Genomic DNA, 19,134 nt, shown 5'->3' with positions numbered 1-19,134 from the left:
TAGCACCGTAAGGTTCCTGTTCCCTTCTTTCCGCGACCAACCCTGTTTGGCAGTGCGAAAGCACGGCCCCTCTTTCCTAAAAGAGGGAAACATTCCTTCAAAGCACTCAAAACCCTGTTTCAACCCCCAACCCGAGCGAGGGTGGTTGACGGACGCCCCACCAAGACTCCCGTCCCCTGCCGCGGCCCTCCCCAGTCGCCGACTGAGTTTAGCCGGCCCAGAGCGACACTGGGAACTCTGATAGAGAAAGGTGTGGGCAATAATCTACTCAGAAGATTGGCACACGAACGTGGGGCCCAAGGCAGGAGGAGTAAAGCAGCAATGAGTGCAGAAGAGAAATGTAATCACGCCGGAGAAGACCAGGAGGCGCGAGAGGATAACAGCGATCCAGGAGTGTCCAAACTTTACAAACTCCACCGGAATGAAGCAGTGGATCTAGCAGCATCAGCAGGGCTACCTACAACAGGTACCATGGCAGAGCTCAGGAGAGCTCTTGTCGAAAACCACCGGAGGACAATGGTGGAGGCCGCTGGTCTAAACAGGATCGGTGGCGGAGCTGGCACAGGTCAGGAAGAGGAAGGAGCTGCAGCTTTGTGGCCACCAGTTGCGGAGGCCACTGCATGTTCCAGACTGGAAGAAATACCCAAGGAGACGTCTCCAGAGTTTGATGGAGACTCCAGCAACTCCTGGGTGTACAGAGTGCACGATCAGGGCTTGATTGATCTACTACTCGACTCAGTGCTGACAGATAGCACAAGTACGAGCCTGAGGAGGGCTCTACTGGAGCAACGACAGCGGATTGTTGCGATGCTCCCTGTTCTGGATAATGGGGAGGAGGCGCTTCGTCGAGGAGCGCGAAGGCCAGCACCAGTTAGCGAGGAGGCAGAGCCTGTGCTGGTGAGGCCGGAGATGCCGGAGAGGCATAATAACATGTCTAGGCATGTGTTGAGGTCACCTACCAGGTCAGCGGTGCCTGCTACATCCTGTATGGACCCGGGTGACGTGTGTGACAAGGTTCGAGGGTGGCGGCTCTCATATGATGGGAGTGGAGATGCTCCAAGTTTTATGGAGCGGCTCGAGGAGCTGCAACAAGCATATGGCTTGTCTGGCAGACAGTTATTTCCAGCGCTACCTGAAATGTTAGCGGGGAAATGTTCCTTATGGATGAGGAATAGGAGAGAACAGTGGAGACACTGGGACGATTTCCTGAGAGACTTTCGGTCTCGTTACTATCCACCTACTTATGTGGAGGATCTTGAGAATGAAATTCTCGACAGGCGGCAGAAAGAAGGCGAGCTCATAGACGACTATGTTGAGGAGCTGCTAACGCTGATGAGGAGAAGAGGTGGTTTTTCAGAGAGAAGCCAGGTACAGAGATTGTACAAAAATCTTTTACCACACTACAAGCTCTACATCAGGGAGGCTGAAGTGTACACCACCGACGACTTGCTACACTTAGCGAGGCAATATGAATGAATTAAATTCGAGGAGAAGAGTGCTCAACAGAGACAACGAGCTGTGAAGCAGGAGGAGGTGAGGAAGCAGACCAAGCCTCGACAGGAGGCGACTACTACACAGCGCCGGAGTTAACAGCCTACAGAAGGACCCTTGTGTTGGCAGTGCAAGAAGGTGGGACACTGGAGATCAGAGTGTCCGGAGGTTTCACTCTGCTCAAAGTGCGGGAAGCCACGACCAAATTGTTCCTGTGAGAGAGAGCAGAAGAAGACTTCTGATAAAACAGCTGGGGTTAAAACAAGGCTTCAAATCCAGCTAGAGCCAGAGCTCCAGGATGACAACCGTCTTTTCACTACAGTGGAAATAGGAAGCAGACAGTATAGTGCTCTTCTCGACACAGGAGCAGAGTCCAACTATATTAGCTCTAAAGCTTTTAATAGTTTGGAAGCAGTGGAACGAGAGCCTGTGCAGCGCGGCGCTGTTATGGCTAACGGAGCGGCTGCACGACTGCGAGGTGGTGTTATAACCAACCTGAAAATTGGCAGAATATCCCTATCAACAACACTCGCAATAATGGATGGGCTTTCTCCAGATGTTCTGCTTGGTACGGAGTTTCTTCGTGAGCACCGGGTGAAAATAGACCCCTATTCCCGGTCAGTGGAATGGGATCCTCATCTCGTCAAAAAGCACATTGGAGACGATATTTCCACTCCAAAAGTGGAAAAGGAGCTGTCAACTCGAGGCTGGCTACTGTTAAAACCCAGCCTGACATAGGGAGGTCAAGGAAGCCACCTGGAATTATTCCTGTGAAGAAGCAGGAGAAGAAGAAATTTCCTCAAGTCCAGAAACATGTAGGAGCCGTGTGGAAGACTGGAAAAGAGGAATTTCTTTCTCAGAAAATTTCTCCAGCCCGTGGAAAGTTCATTTGCTGGCACTGTAAACGAGCTGGGCACTGGAGGTTCAGCTGTCCGGAAAAGCGGTACCGGAGGCGGAAGAAGGAGGATAATTTTCAGCAAGGAGCTGGAGATAATCGTCAAGCAGTGCAGTCTAGAAGACTGCCGGTGCTGGAAACTACACTCAAAGTAGTTTCGGATGTTGGAGACAAGAATTATAATGCCAACCGGTATTATAATTGGAAAAAGAGGACGATGAAGGTGAACTCTGGACAGCTAGTCTACAGGAAGGAGTGTCACCTGTCCTCGGGTGCTAATCAGCTTGCCGCGAAGTTAGCGCCGGAATTTTCTGGCCCATATGAGGTCGAGGAAATGTTGAGTGCCGGTAAGAGGTTTACTGTGCACGAGAAGGGCACCAAGCTCCAGCCACACCTGCCCGAAGATGAGGGAGAGGATGGTGATGGAGCAGTTGCGGAAAAGGTGGACGGAATTCGAGCGGATGGACAGCAGGAGGCCAAGCGAGTCTATAGAGGGTCGCTGCCTATCCGGAGGATGGGATACCAGAGAGGTGTCACGCGCCGCCAATAAGGAGGTAAGAGTCGAGAAGGGGTGAATATCATAAAAGTTCAATCATATCACAGCTTTAGAGCTATTTTTGATTCATAAATTATCCCATTTAAAATGAGGAAATTAAATTTTGTTGTCAAAGACAAAATTGCATAGATATTGGAGAAAATTAATTCAGAATTATTAGCACGAATTTATTAGCCGAATTTTGAAAATTAATAGCATTAGCATGATTCCGAAAATAATGAAAATATTAATAGACTGACATAATTTATTGTTGTTGAAAGAAATTTGTCAATGATATATTGAAAGAGAGAGGAGGAAAAAGCATATTCCGTTTTATTTTTCCTATAAAATAGAGTCCTACTTAAACTAAATGGCAACTCAACCATTACAGTTTAATTATTATAATCAGTCATAAGCACTGGCTGAATTAGATGGAAAAAAAATATTATTGTCAAATTAATGTGTTTCTTTTGATCTGATGGCAATCTCAATAATTTCAGCTTGAAATATATTATGATGTGACCAAGCAAGGGTAATCAAGAAAATTTTCTACAGTCTATGACTAGCTAGTAACAGCCAAAGTCGATTCCAACTAGAATAAATTTTCTTGACCGGTATATTACCGATATTGATGTAACCAGGTACAGGTAAAAAAAAACAAAACTTGCAGTAGCTTGTTTTCTATTTGCCATAAATAGATGATGGCGAAATGAGTGGATAGAGAATATTAGAAGATATTATAGATCGGTGTGATCCGAATAATATTTTAACCATGAGGTAATGGTTATAATAATTGAAATCATTTAATGAAGCTGGTGGTAATTGCTTTAATCCGTGTAAAGTGTTACGGTGCAGTTAATTAACAGACATTATTATACTGTGGGATAAAAGTGAATTACGTTGCAATTAATTATTCATGTGGAATAAATAAATTGCGTTTGATTGTGAGTCTAGATGTACTACAATCGGAGGTTATTAGCTTCAGATTCTGATTAAAATTTTCTAATACTTCACTTGAAAATAAAGTCGGAGGACTTACTATAAATTGAAATGAAATAATTATTATTTCAATTGGAATAAATTCTACGTTGGATCGAAAAGTTGTTTGTGCTGAGCTGTACAGATAAGATAAACACTATCTCAACTGGCTAACTGCTATCGCCAAGCTTCTAGTCTGTAGAAGAGAATTACTTTATCCTTTTCAATAACAATTTATAAAATTGAATTCATGAGAATTCTAGTTTTTCCAGATATCCTATTGTTATTGAGTCAGTCTGTGTTTGATCGTGCTATTGTTAGTTTGGAATTAGATCACGTCTCGAGAGTGAATCTAATTTTTACTCAGCCTACCATCATGAGTTTATTGGCGGTGTATTGATTCATTCAATAATTATTATTTGTGCTAATTGTTGTGATTATTTTTCGGAAAATCAATATTCACTTAGTGTGATTTATTAACAGCTGTTGTGTCATTATACACGCCTTGTGTGAATAATTACTTTGAAAAAGTAAATTAAGATTTATTTCGGGGTGAAATAAGTCTTGAAGTGAGAAAGAGAGATTGAGCAATAAATGTTCACTGTTTGTGAATTAATTAGCAGATGTTATCTGTTATAATAAACACACTGTCATTTATATCCAATGGATGGTTACTTTGCATAAGTAATTCATGTGATTGATTTCATTATTGAAATGAACAGTGAGAAGTGGAATATTGAGTTGAAATTTATATTTTCGATTTTATTATTGTGGCATAGTGAGAAGGCTGAGATCCTCATAACAGATCGAAAATGAATTATTATTTCGACCACATTTAATTGTGATATAGAATCGAAATATGTGGTGTAACATCACAACTAGTGGCTTCATGTCAACCATATAATTCAGTATTCCTCATCATATTATCATCTCTCATATTTTATTGTGAACAATAAGTTGCTGATCTAACTAACTGAACTAACTGAACTAACTGAGAGTATCCATCACTCTGACACTTGGTAATTTTCCTGGACTCCAATTCACCTCTATCAACTTCTGCCTCCTGTGAAGTGGTACATTGTTGTGTATCACGTTTCTTCTTGAAGAGGGGGGCTGCAACTTGAGTCTACCTCCTCGACGAGCTCCTGGAATTATTGGAGCTGTATCTCAGCTGACTATTGCTGAGACCACGACGAGTTCCTGGTCGTGTTGGAAATTCATCCCAGCTGTCTGATGCTGGAAAGTTAGGCAGTGTGAGAACACGGCCATGCAGGGCGAAAGCCCGGCACATGCAGTGCGCAAGCACGGCGAAGCAAGGCAGTGTGAGAACATGGCCATGCAGGGCGAAAGCCCGGCACATGCAGTGCGCAAGCACGGCGAAGCAAGGCAGTGTGAGAACACGGCCATGCAGGGCGAAAGCCCGGCACATGCAGTGCGCAAGCACGGCGAAGCAAGGCAGTGTGAGAACACGGCCATGCAGGGCGAAAGCCCGGCACATGCAGTGCGCAAGCACGGCGAAGCAAGGTAGTGTGAAAACAAGGCCATGCAGGGCGAAAGCCCGGCACATGCAGTGCGCAAGCACGGCGAAGCAAGGCAGTGTGAAAACATGGCCATGCAGGGCGAAAGCCCGGCACATGCAGTGCGCAAGCACGGCGAAGCAAGGCAGTGTGAAAACACGGCCATACAGGGCGAAAGCCCGGCTCATTGCAGTGCGGAAGCACGGCGTTTCCCTTGCAATGTTATTTAGGTTCTCAGAACCTGTCTGAGGTGTTGTTCACCTCGTTTTTTTTTGTGTTACCCGCCCCTCCTGGCAGTGCGAGAGCACCGCGACTCTCATCTGCAGTGCGGAAGCACGGCGTCCTCGGCAGTGTGGAAACACGGCAACTCTGCAGTGCGGGAGCACGGCGTCCTTTTCGCGATGCGAAAGCATGGTGTTCCTGGCAGTGCGGGAGCACGGCGCCCCGGGCAGTGCGAAAGCACGGCGTTCCTTTTGCAGTGCGAAAGCACCGCGTCCTTATTTTTGCAGTGCGAGAGCACGGCGACTCATTGCAGTGCGGAAGCACGGCGTTTCCCTTGCAATGCTACTTAGGATCTCAGAACCTGTCTGAGGTGTTGTTCACCTCGTTTTTTGTGTTACCCGCCCCTCCTGGCAGTGCGAGAGCACCGCGACTCTCATCTGCAGTGCGGAAGCATGGCGTCCCCGGCAGTGTGGAAACACGGCAACTCTGCAGTGCGGGAGCACGGCGTCCTTTTCGCGATGCGAAAGCATGGCGTTCCTGGCAGTGCGGAAGCACGGCGCTCCGGGCAGTGCGAAAGCACGGCATTCCTTTTGCAGTGCGAAAGCACCGCGTCCTTATTTTTGCAGTGCGAAAGCACGGCGCTTCTTGCAGTGCAAAAGCACGGCGTCCCCCATCGCAGTGCGGAAGCACGGCGGCCTCTTGCAGTGTGCAAACATGGCGTCCCCCATTGCAGTGCGGAAGCACGGCGGTCCTTTGCAGTGCGAAAGCACGGCGCTTCTTGCAGTGCGAAAGCACGGCGTCCCCCATTGCAGTGCGGAAGCACGGCGGCCTCTTGCAGTGTGCAAACACGGCGTCCCCCATTGCAGTGCGGAAGCACGGCGGTCCTTTGCAGTGCGAAAGCACGGCGCTTCTTGCAGTGCGAAAGCACGGCGTCCCCCATCGCAGTGCGGAAGCACGGCGGTCTTTTGCAGTGTGCGAACACGGTGTCTCAACGCAGTGCGAAAGCACGGCGCAGATCTTCAAGATCTTCTCTGAAGCTAGGCCTACGATCTGGCCGGGTAGCTTGCTCATTTCTTCGGATGGTGCCGACGCATCACCACCGGTTGGCGAGGAACCAACCTGGCGCCCAGTTTATGTTCGATCTATGTTGACCGGCGGAGAGGCGGCAGAATGTACTCAGGCATTTGGGACATTCTGTCTGCCGTTTACCACTTCCATCCTCACCCCCCCCCCTCTCCTCCCCCTCTCTTTTCCCCCCCCTTCCCTTAGTAGGGACAGTGTGTCACGATGTATATCGTAACTAGAGAAAGGAGTTGAATTTAGGGCTCATTTATTCGACGCTCGGCTATCTTTCATAGAATCTGAGGGGTCAACGTTCAAGCCAGCCACTAGCCTACCGCTCAGCGATGCTGCGCATCCTCTCTCCCCTCCCTCTCGGTCACTGAGGGAGGCTCAAGAAAGGCCAGCAGGAGGCAGTCGAGTTCGGAGAGCCAAGTCGAGCGGTCGAGAGAGGTGAGAAGGAAGCAGCGAGCAGCTAGCAACGTCACAGTACGCCTTGTACTAAGTGAACTCCGATTTCTTCAGCGACCGGGAGTTGTGTCGAAGCTAAAGTCGATTAGCCTCCCACACAGTGAACTCCACAGCTCTACACTCGTTTGGGCGAGTGTTGAACGACATTTAACCTGTTTAGACGACGGGTTGCCAGTTTCGACCAACGACAACACGTCAGGTTTGGTTGAAACCTGACTCCCCATTGGTAGGCCACCAGTGGGACATCGAGGCGAGAAAGGACATCTGGGAAGGTGTGGAAAAGCCTTTCCCGCAACTCCGCAGCCGATCCGGACCCCAGGAGGACAGCTGGTGCCCGGCAAGTAGGACTTAGGAAAGTCCAGAGTGCTGGCCGCCGCAGCGCACTAGTCCAGTGCGGGATCGCAAGAGGACGTACGGGAAGGTGTGGAAAAGCCTTTCCCGCAACTCCGCGGCCGATCCGGACCCCAGGAGGACAGCCGGTGCCCGGCAAGTAGGACCTAGGAAAGTCCAGAGTGCTGGCCGCCACAGCGCACTAGTCCAGTGCGGGATCGCAAGAGGACGTACGGGAAGGTGTGGAAAAGCCTTTCCCGCAACTCCGCGGCCGATCCGGACCCCAGGAGGACAGCCGGTGCCCGGCAAGTAGGACTTAGGAAAGTCCAGAGTGCTGGCCGCCGCAGCGCACTAGTCCAGTGCGGGATCGCAAGAGGACGTCCGGGAAGGTGTGGAAAAGCCTTCCCGCAACTCCGCGGCCGATCCGGACCCCAGGAGGACAGCTGGTGCCCGGCAAGAAGGACTTAGGAAAGTCCAGAGTGCTGGCCGCCGCAGCGCATTCAGAGAAAATTGCTTGAAAAGTGACGTCATACCTCATGCCAGGAAGTGTCAACAAATCCACTGTGCACATGTCTTTGCCCTACATTCACATCGCAAGACTTTTTGGAAGCGGTCATCATCAATTGAGGTCTGTGCACCGTGCTGTAAAGAACTAGCATCAGCTACAACTAGAACTCCAGCTACTACTCCAGCTAGTACTCCTGCTGTTACCACTACCACTGCCAACATCAGCCTGCAGTGGAGCAAGCAGATATGTGTGAGTGTGGAGACTGTCTACTAGTAACCAGCAACCAATGGATTGTACAACCATTTCTGAAGTTTGGAGATAAGGACCTACCAGAACCGTTTGGAACAGCTCAAAACTTTCTAGAGACACTAAAATCCATCTTTCATGATGCCGAAGTGTCAAGCTATACCAACCTATGCGAGGGAGCAGCCATCTTGAAATTCTCATTCAGCAAAGGATTCTGTGAAATAAGTGATAGATTGGGTGAATTATATCACTGGATAGTTCTCGATATATTGGACTGAATCTATTGAATTGTAATGTAAATAATCTTATTGAATTGTAATGTAAATAATCTTATTATTCATATGAATGCTCAGTTTATATATATTATGTTATGTATCAATAAAAGAGAGAGTGTGTTATTTCAAGAGAAATATGTTGTACATCTTATTCCATACACCCTTCAACTTCTAGAGTAAGCACTCTTAGACATTTAAGGTATAGTAAATACAATAGGAAGCATCCTTCTATGATAAACTTGTCTTTATCATACCATGTAGGAAGTTCATGATGGTTGAGCTCAACAGCCTGATGCCTATATAAATGCTAATTAGCAAGTTCATATATCCAGTATGGATAAGATAGTATTAGCACAAGAGCTGCACAAGCAAGCTTGTTGGAACTTCCCAACAAGAAAAGTTACAGTCAAAGGTCTTTATGACCTCTATCAAGCTGACCTTGTTGAGATGATACCATATGCTCAACAGAACAAAGGTTATAGATACATAATTACTATTATCAATTGTCTTAGTAAGTTCGCCTTTGCTGTAAGTGAACAGTGACTGATCAGTGACTGATCAGTGACTGAACAGTGACTGATCAGTTACTGATCAGACTGATCAGTGACTGAACAGTGACTGTTCAGTGACTGTTCAGTGACTGATCAATAACTGAACAGTGACTGAACAGTGACTGATCAGTTACTGATCAGACTGATCAGTAATTGAACTGACTGACCACTGAGTGGACGACCCAATTATGCTATACAGACATGTAACAGGAGGAGTGAGGGTCATTGAGAATATGTCATGTCTGAGCATGGAGTGGGAGTCATTGAAAATATCTATCTTCAATACCATTTTGATCTCTAGAGCAGCATGACCATGTTGATCTAGAGTCTCTCATGGACATCTTGATCCAGTAGGTCTACCATGTACATATTGATCTGGAGTGATAGGCCTCCATGACCATATAGAGTGACAGGTCGTGCATGAGCATCTTGAGCTAGAGTCCTTAATGCTGGCGGCCATTGGTCATGTGACAGAGGGAGGTGGAGTGGGGGTCGTTGAAATTACAATGCTTAAAGTGAAGTAAGGTGATTTTTTACCTATATGAACAGTGACTGATCAGTGACTGATCAGTTACTGAGCAGTGACTGATCAGTTACTGATCAGACTGATCAGTGACTGATCAGTGACTGTTCAGTGACTGATCAATAACTGAACAGTGACTGAACAGTGACTGATCAGTTACTGATCAGACTGATCAGTAATTGAACTGACTGACCACTGAGTGGACGACCCAATTATGCTATACAGACATGTAACAGGAGGAGTGAGGGTCATTGAGAATATGTCATGTCTGAGCATGGAGTGGGAGTCATTGAAAATATCTATCTTCAATACCATTTTGATCTCTAGAGCAGCATGACCATGTTGATCTAGAGTCTCTCATGGACATCTTGATCCAGTAGGTCTACCATGTACATATTGATCTGGAGTGATAGGCCTCCATGACCATATAGAGTGACAGGTCGTGCATGAGCATCTTGAGCTAGAGTCCTTAATGCTGTCGGCCATTGGTCATGTGTCAGAGGGAGGTGGAGTGGGGGTCGTTGAAATTACAATGCTTAAAGTGAAGTAAGGTGATTTTTTACCTATATGAACAGTGACTGATCAGTGACTGATCAGTGACTGATCAGTTACTGAACAGTGACTGATCAGTTACTGATCAGACTGATCAGTGACTGATCAGACTGATCAGTGACTGTTCAGTGACTGATCAATAACTGAACAGTGACTGAACAGTGACTGATCAGTTACTGATCAGACTGATCAGTAATTGAACTGACTGACCACTGAGTGGACGACCCAATTATGCTATACAGACATGTAACAGGAGGAGTGAGGGTCATTGAGAATATGTCATGTCTGAGCATGGAGTGGGAGTCATTGAAAATATCTATCTTCAATACCATTTTGATCTCTAGAGCAGCATGACCATGTTGATCTAGAGTCTCTCATGGACATCTTGATCCAGTAGGTCTACCATGTACATATTGATCTGGAGTGATAGGCCTCCATGACCATATAGAGTGACAGGTCGTGCATGAGCATCTTGAGCTGGAGTCCTTAATGCTGGCGGCCATTGGTCATGTGTCAGAGGGAGGTGGAGTGGGGGTCGTTGAAATTACAATGCTTAAAGTAAAGTAAGGTGATTTTTTACCTATATGAATTAATGAAACTCTCAATCAATGGTTAACACATAAAATGAGGTTTATTTCATACATGTTTACATCATTACATGAGAGTAGTTTTAGACAGTGGATCAGCCAATGAGGGTTTATTTCTTTATTATCATATTACAATGGTTATACATTCAATATTAGCTGATTGGTGTGATGAGGGCTACTACAAAATGTTGGCCTTCTTGGCCTCGGCCGGTGGGATGCCTGGCGGCGGCCGGACGACTGGCGGCGGGGTGACTGGTATTGGTGGACCAGTCTACCCACTACATACAAAAAAAAAAAATTGTTGATACTGACCTTTAATACTTACCTTTACCGCCTTGGATTTGAGCTTGGAACCTCCAACTTGGGAAGCTGACTTGCTAACCACTACACCATAGAGGATTCATGTTTAAAGACTTAAATTATATAGAATTTGATACTTCTCCCAACTGGTGACGATAGTGGGGCGACTGGTGGCGATAGTGGGATGACTGGTGGCGATAGTGGGACGACTGGCGGCGATAGTGGGACGACTGGTGGCAATGGTGGGATGACTGGTGACGATAGTGGGGCGACTGGTTGCAATAGAAGAGTGACTGGCAGTGATAGTGGGGCGACTGGTTGCGATAGTGGGGCGACTGGCGGTGATAGTGGGGCGACTGGTGGCGATAGTGGGACGACTGGTGACGATGGTGGGGCGACTGGTGGCAATAGTGGGGCGACTCTTGGCGATAGTGGGGTGACTCTTGGCGATAGTGGGGCGACTGGTGACGATAGTGGGGCGACTGGTGGCGATGGTGGGACAACTGGCGGCGATGGTGGTGCGACTGGTGACGATGGTGGGGCGATGGTGGGATGACTGGTGATGATAGTGGGGCGACTGGTGATGATAGTGGGGCGACTGGTGGCGGTTGGATGACTGGTTGTGGTTGGATGACTGGTGTTATGGATTGAGGTCTACTTCTGATGAGCAATCCATCGATGATAAGCAAACTCCATCCACTGGAATTTCCTTCAAATTTCGACTCCCCATCCAGTAGGGTCATGCACGCTTGGTTGATGATGTCTGGAAGATTGATGATACTGAAGATGGTGTAGTTTGGAGTTTTGAAGGCGACATTCTGAAACTCTTCTTGATCGAAGAAGGTCTTATCAAGGGTGCTGCGGAAATATGTTGCCTCCAATACTAGATTGAACTTCATTGCTCCATGTGTCTGCAGTTGTTGACTGATGATGTGAACAATTTTATCCTTCAGACTGCTCAGAAAGGTGTAGAAATCTTTGGCAGGCTCATCCTTATATGCATTATTGTAGTATAGAGTCGTGAGTCAGGATTTGAATGCCTCCTCCAGGACAACAAACTCGTCCACAGAGTTTGCTGTTTGCTGACATCGTGCAGCTTTGCTCATCTGGAACAATGCAGAACAATATTGTATTAGTATGGTATGCAGTATTCAACTCTATATATAAATCACTATCAACAGATGTGGGGGATGAAGGTGGTGAATCGGTATCTAGGATCGTGGGTCGGGGATGGAGGTTCATAGGTGTTTATGTTCTAGAGGATGATGGTCCGGAGCTGTATGGTGGGGTGGGGTGGGGATGAGGGAATGTGAATGGGGGTCTAGGATCTACTTTGTGATTATACAGTTTTTAGGTTAGGATGAATTACAACCATGTGAATGGAGGTCTAGGATCTACTTATGGGGATGGGTGGGGATGGGGGAATGTGAATGGGGGTCTAGGATCTACTTTGTGATTATACATTTTTTAGGTTAGGATGAATTACAACCATGTGAATGGAGGTCTAGGATCTACTTTATGATTATACTTTTTTTAGGTTAGGATGGATTACAACCACCAACTCAAAGAACCTAATTCACAATTAAACTCTTAACTTGTATGTATTGGAACCTAATTCATAATTACACTAGTCATTTTTGAATATGTCATTTACTCTATGTATTGGAACCTAATTCATAATTAAACTTGTCATTTTCGAATTTAAGTCATTTTAGAATTTAATTGTCAGTCTAAAACCATCTACTTCAAAATTCTACTCTTTTGAACTTAATTGTTAAATCATGAATATAATATGAATATATATAACTATAAAATACATTGGTACTTACTCTTGATGTTGATAAAGATGAAAGTAATCCAAAACCAATACGCCGAAATCTCACACACACGTACTGGTGGTACACACACGTACTGACGGCACGACTGCACTAGACACAATGTCCCACTCCTTGCAGAACAACTCCTTTTATACCCAGTTCAGGATCCGGAGGGAATTTTTTTTCCCTTTTTTCCCTTTTTTTCCTATTTATTCCCAATTTTATGTGTTTTTAATTTTTTTTTTCATTTTTTTTTCTTTTTAATTTTTTTTTTTTTTAATTTTTTTTTTAATTTTTTTTTTTAATTTTTTTTTTTTTTATTTTTTTTTATTTTTTTTTTAATTTTTTTTTTTAATTTTTTTTTAATTTTTTTTTTTTTTGGGTGACCTTGAGGTTAGGGTGGTTGACCTGGATGACCTTGAGGTTAGGGTGGTTGACCTGGATGACCTTGAGGTGGGTGTGGTTGACCTGGATGACCTTGAAGTAGGTGTGGTTGACCTAGATGACCTTGAGGTGGGTGTGGTTGACCTGGATGACCTTGAGGTGGGTGTGGTTGACCTGAATGACCTTGAGGTAGGTGTGGTTGACCTAGATGACCTTGAGGTGGGTGTGGTTGACCTGGATGACCTTGAGGTGGGTGTGGTTGACCTGGATGACCTTGAGGTTGGGGGTGGTTGACCTGGATGACCTTGAGGTTGGGGGTGGTTGACCTGGATGGCCTTGAGGTGAATGGCGACTCTGGGACACTTGTGTCCCAGAGTCGCCATTTTATACCTACTCTAGAAGCTATGAATTACCAAAAATCTCAATTAATTAAGTAGATACTACAGTTGAAGGCATATGAACAATCTTTGGATTATCAACATCACTACACAAACAATTCTTCAATTTGGGATAGAGAACAATAACAATAAAAATGATCATCGATAGTCCAGAAAAACTGATAACATGTGGGTGGATGACCCAAGGATCATACAAGTCCTCTATTTTTTCTAAATTTCTCATGTCAAACTTTTGTTTATGAATATTTTCAAGAATGAATGACAATTTTTGACCAAAAGTAGTGATTGAAGAGAAGGGTAACCTTAATATATCTGTCATCAAGTCATTAAGTTTTAAATTTAACAAAAATGAGATTGGCGAATTGATTTTGACATTATTGACGTTAATTTGATTCACTCTAAATCCAATTACACAATTACATCTCTCATAGTATTTCAAGTATGGTTCAACATTTAATAATTCGATCTTCTTACATTGCTTCACAGGTTCATTATGGATGTGAATAATGATAAATACATTCGTCAGTTACAATTTTAGAATCTTTACAAGAAGAATTATTTGAGAAGTCCATACAATTATACAATTTCCAAATTTTGTTATCTTTCGAAACAGATAAAACATCGTCAGTTAATTTCACTGTGAATACTTTCGAACCATTTTGTACAGGATATGAGAGTAAATCGTGCTATCAAATTCACATCAAGCTTAGGAATATGAATTATATAAGTTAATAGATTTTTCGACAATATGCATGTAGCATTGCTTATCTCCCACAACACTTTCATATCATTAATGGCTAAAGAATAATTCTTATTATTCACAATCAAGTGAAAATCTTGTTGTGATATTATGGAAGGGAGAAGCTTCCCATTCTCACAATACAAAATTGAATCGATTAGGTCATTAATTTCATCATCCAAAAGCTCTTAAGTTACAGAAATAAAATTCACAATTTGAAGTTTTTCAATTGAATGCAAAGTTTCATTTGTAATCTTATTCAAAATCTTGTTATTAGAATCAATTCTCTTAATATTTTAATTGTACTTCTTTATCATATTTTCGTTCAAGGCAATGTTTGCTTTTTCATTTTTCACTAGATGTAATTCATTATTTTCAATTTTCTCGATTGAAATCAAATCAAATCACTTTTACTGTCAGAAACACTTTCACATGTTAAAACAATCGTCAAACCAACATTTACACCAATCAATATGTCTAAAGTCATAAAACACTTTTAATTATAGGTAAGTATTGAAGGCGTGCTACTTAACAAATATTGTATTAAGGCTATGCAAAGAATTCCTCAACTGAATAGAGGCATTTTTGTAGAAGAATAGCTTTGATAGATCTTTTAAATTCTTTGATTTCTAGATGCCTAGTCTCTAGAGGAAGTTTATTGAACAGTTTTATAGAAGTAACTTGCCAGTTTCTCTGAGTGCCAGTATAACGGTGTGAATCTACTCTCACGTCCTCCCTGTGTCTAGTAGAATAATTATGTATATCACTATTTATAACATATTTGCCCACATTCTTCCTCATGTAAATCAAACACACATACACATATAGTGTTGGAAGAGTCAACACACCTAATCCTTGAAAGAGAGGTTTACAACTTGCAAGCTGTGGTGCATGGCAAATAATTCTAAGAGCTTTTTTTTGTAATTCAAAAAGTGTAACAGCCGTAGAGCAATTTCCCCATAGCTGGACACCATAAGCTATGTGACTATATATGTGCGCATAATAGACACTCATTAAGACATCATGCTCGACAATATTGCTTAATCTACGCAAAAGAAATATCCCTTTACTGAGCTTACCAGATGTACAATCTATGTTACATTTCCAGTTCAAGTTTGTGTCCAGCATGAGACCTAAGAATTTCAGAGAACCCAAGCAAGTAAACCTTGTATTGAAACTAAATTGGAGGTCACTGGTTTTTAACGAGTTGAGACTCAGATTATTGGAAGCACACCAGTCTTCAATAGTCAATGTGCTTCTCTCAAGCACTGCATTGATATGCTGTTCATCAGTACCACTGACTTTCAAGCCCAGATCATCGGCAAAAAGGAAAGAACAACTGTTTTTGCAGAAACTACTTATTGTGTTTGGCAAGTCATTGATGTATATTATGAACAACAGCGGCCCAAGTATGGAACCTTGCAGTACACCATACCTGACCACTTTGCCACTTGAGAACTCACCATTCCTAAACCCAAATTGCATTCTGTCACCAAGGTAGGAACGAATAAGATCTACTGCCGCTTTTTCAATGCCATAAAAAAAGAGTTAATTACATAGAATTTCATGCTCAACTGAATCAAAAGCTTTAGTTGAATCAAAAGCTCTTAGATTAACTTTACTTTGTTGCTCCAAGTTCTTGATAACTCCCTCTACAAGGTTCAAAACATTATCACTTGTACTTAAATTCTTCCTAAAGCCATACTGGTCTTTTGACAATATCTTATTGTTTTCGAAATAAGCGACTAGTTGCTCATGAAGGAGAATTTCAAAAACTTTAGACAATATCTCCACTATGCAAATGGGTCTATAATTTTCTATTTTCGTCCTGTCACCTTTTTTATGAACTGGTATCATTTTTACTTTCTTAAGCTCATCTGGGAATATTCCTAACTCTATGCACTTATTGAAAATGTGTGTTAGATCTTTCGCTATATTTGGAGCAGCAATCTCCAGAATATAATCTCCAAATATTATATCATAAATATGAGATTTATCATCAGCAGTCATCAGACCGGTTATCCAAGAGATTGCGTTTCCTAATCCATTGAATAAAGCCTCTTTTCATCCGTTCACTGTGTGACATGTCTTTATGAGAGATTGATTTTAATTTGAAATGAAATTTTTTGGCTAATTTTTGCAAAGAGGACACAATGTCATATGAGAATTTCCAAGTCGTCCTATCGAATAGAAAAGGGAAATAAGTTCAGTCTGTGAATTAGTTATATTAGAATAGTGGATGATTTTATAAGTCTCATTGATTATTGTCAATTGTCCAGTCTTAATCAGAATTAGTCCCGCTGAGTCAGTCAAGTCTGTCATATGGTACATCAACACCAGAGCCAGAAGGCAAAGGACTAGTCCTATCATTATTCTTATCCGCATCTGAAACAAAATTTTTGTTTTTAACTATTCTTGGTCTCTTATCCCTGGTGAAAGAGATCCATAGAAATCGATAGAAAAACTCTATTGATATCAATATATGCTCATGGATATCAATACATGTTCATGGAAATCAATAGGAGTTCATGGATATCAATACACATCATGGTTCATGGTAAATACAGTCAATGAACTTCTATTGATATCACTGTACGTTCAGTGATATCAATAGGTGCACATGCATATCAATAGAAATAATGGTAAATACAGTCAACGAAAATCTATTGTTATCACTGAGAACTTTTAGTGATATCAATAAAAGTAAATGGGTACCATTAGAAGTGAATACAAACAAATAGACATCATGGTATATACAGTCAATGAGCATCTATTGATTATATTGATATCAATAAGGACCGGTTTCTGAGCTCTCAGGATGATATTACCCATGTTAACACACAATGTGAAAATCATGTTTCTTCACATGAATAAAAAGTGAAAATGTTAAAAGTGAAAATCAAACATTTTTTCAACTCTCAATTAAGGCTTTCTGACCAACAGTTCGGATGTGAAATTGAATTTCAACCCATTTCTATCTGTTGCAAAATCGTTTACAACACACCGTTATCAAGATAAAAAAATTTCACACCAATTACATTTTTGATGGAAAATTTTTTGAATTTCCCAAAAAAAGTCTGACTTTAAGCTTTCTGTTAATTAATTCGGGTGCAGAAGTGAATTCCCAGCACTTTTTGTCTCTTGCAAAAATCGTTTACAATGCATCGTTAACAATATATAGACCTTTTGTTGTAATTTTAAATGCAGTTGAAAACTTTGTAATAATTTTGGCAGATTTTCAATTTTCTCGAAACAATGTATTTTTGGTGAATGATTTGGGTGTAGAAATGAATTTCCAGCACTTTTTGTCTCTTGAAAAAATCGTCTACAATGTACCGTTAAAAAAAATTCAGTCAATTTAAAATTCAGTTAAAAACTTTGTGATAATTTTGGCAGATTTTCAATTTTTAACTTTGTTAATTTTAAATTCAGTTTTAAACTTTGTAATAATTTTTCAATGAGTGATTCGTGTGTAGAAGTGAATTTCCAGTACATTTTGTCCTTTGCAAAAATCCTGTCAGATGTGCCGTTATTGTGCTACTGACGTTTGAATTTAAAAAAAAATTATTTGTTCATGAAAAATTCTAAAAAAAATTATGAACGTTTCTGTTCATATTGTCAATCTTATCCTAGAATTTCAAATGATTCTATCCAAAATTGGAAAAGTTATACCACTTTTTCAAATTATATCAAAGCTTATGGGGAAAATTGTGCAGTATCTGAACTATACACACTTGAACTTTGAATGATTTCAATTCAAATAATGACTACTTCTACCATTTATCGATTCCAACATTATTTCAGTGTCAAGCACAAATGTCCCCCCATAAAAATCATTAACCCGCACCTGAAATATAAATTTTTATTATAAGATTGTCAATATCAATTATTTTGAAATTCCCACCATCCATAGGCCTACTATGGTATAGAATTGAAATATCAATATATTGATACTATGAGATGAACATATTGAAGTTCCAATAATCGATCTATCAAACAAACAAATTCCAACTTTTTTCTGGGGAAAACTGGTTTTATTGCATTAAACAATGTAGAAATCAGGACAGTATTTCACTCTTACTTATTTAAAATATGTAATTTGAATAATGCATTCCCAAACAAGTTTGAAAGTATATTATTATAAATAGTCGCATATCGATGATATATTGATATTTTCATAGTAGGTTTAGCGATAGTGGGTTTATTGATGATGGTAAGGCGGTTGTTGTCAATGCCAATAGCGGGAATGGCTTCGGGTTTGGCAATTGGCAATACAACATACAACATCTCAGATTGTAATGGTTTTCTTGGTGTCTATTCTTTTGTGATTTTCGTGAAAGATCCAGTTTAAGGTAAGTCGAGTGATTTTTTTTTATTGATGTACTGTATAATTTAAGAATACATTTATTATAGTCTTAGATACATAGACTATATTTATTCAAATGATAAACTTATTCAAAGACTAGGCACATAACCTCAAAGCCTCATAGCATAGCCTAAATGAATTATTCATGGCATAATTTTAATAATAATAAAAGTAAGCCTCTTGAATCTATCATTGCTGGAAATGACACATTCCAGGGGGATTCTAGCACATATAAATTGAAATGTGTAACAATAATGTCCAACTTTGTTGTACCGGTGGTTCAGTCACTGAATCATTGTATATATTTTGAAAAAACACTCACTTTTCTTGGAGTATTGGGGAATGCATTTTACTCCTGAGGAGCAAAATATCAGCCTGATGAAGCTCCTC

The 19,134-nt window shown here is 42.0% G+C and overlaps 1 protein-coding gene across 1 annotated transcript; it reads left to right on the top strand.

The window, feature by feature from the left end:
* The first annotated feature begins 10,690 nt into the window (after positions 1–10,690).
* Positions 10,691–12,402, top strand: LOC120351865 (uncharacterized transmembrane protein DDB_G0289901-like). The gene is made up of 2 exons (XM_039430569.1): positions 10,691–11,831; positions 12,345–12,402. The coding sequence occupies exon 1, from the start codon at positions 11,225–11,227 to the stop codon at positions 11,594–11,596; it is 372 nt and encodes a 123-aa protein (XP_039286503.1). The 5' UTR covers positions 10,691–11,224; the 3' UTR covers positions 11,597–11,831; positions 12,345–12,402.
* The last annotated feature ends 6,732 nt before the right edge of the window (positions 12,403–19,134 follow it).

Source organism: Nilaparvata lugens, chromosome 6 (genome assembly GCF_014356525.2).
Source record: "Nilaparvata lugens isolate BPH chromosome 6, ASM1435652v1, whole genome shotgun sequence".
Lineage (NCBI taxonomy): Eukaryota > Metazoa > Arthropoda > Insecta > Hemiptera > Delphacidae > Nilaparvata > Nilaparvata lugens.
Note: the sequence above shows the minus strand (reverse complement) of the source record. Positions and strands in the feature narration are given on the sequence as shown.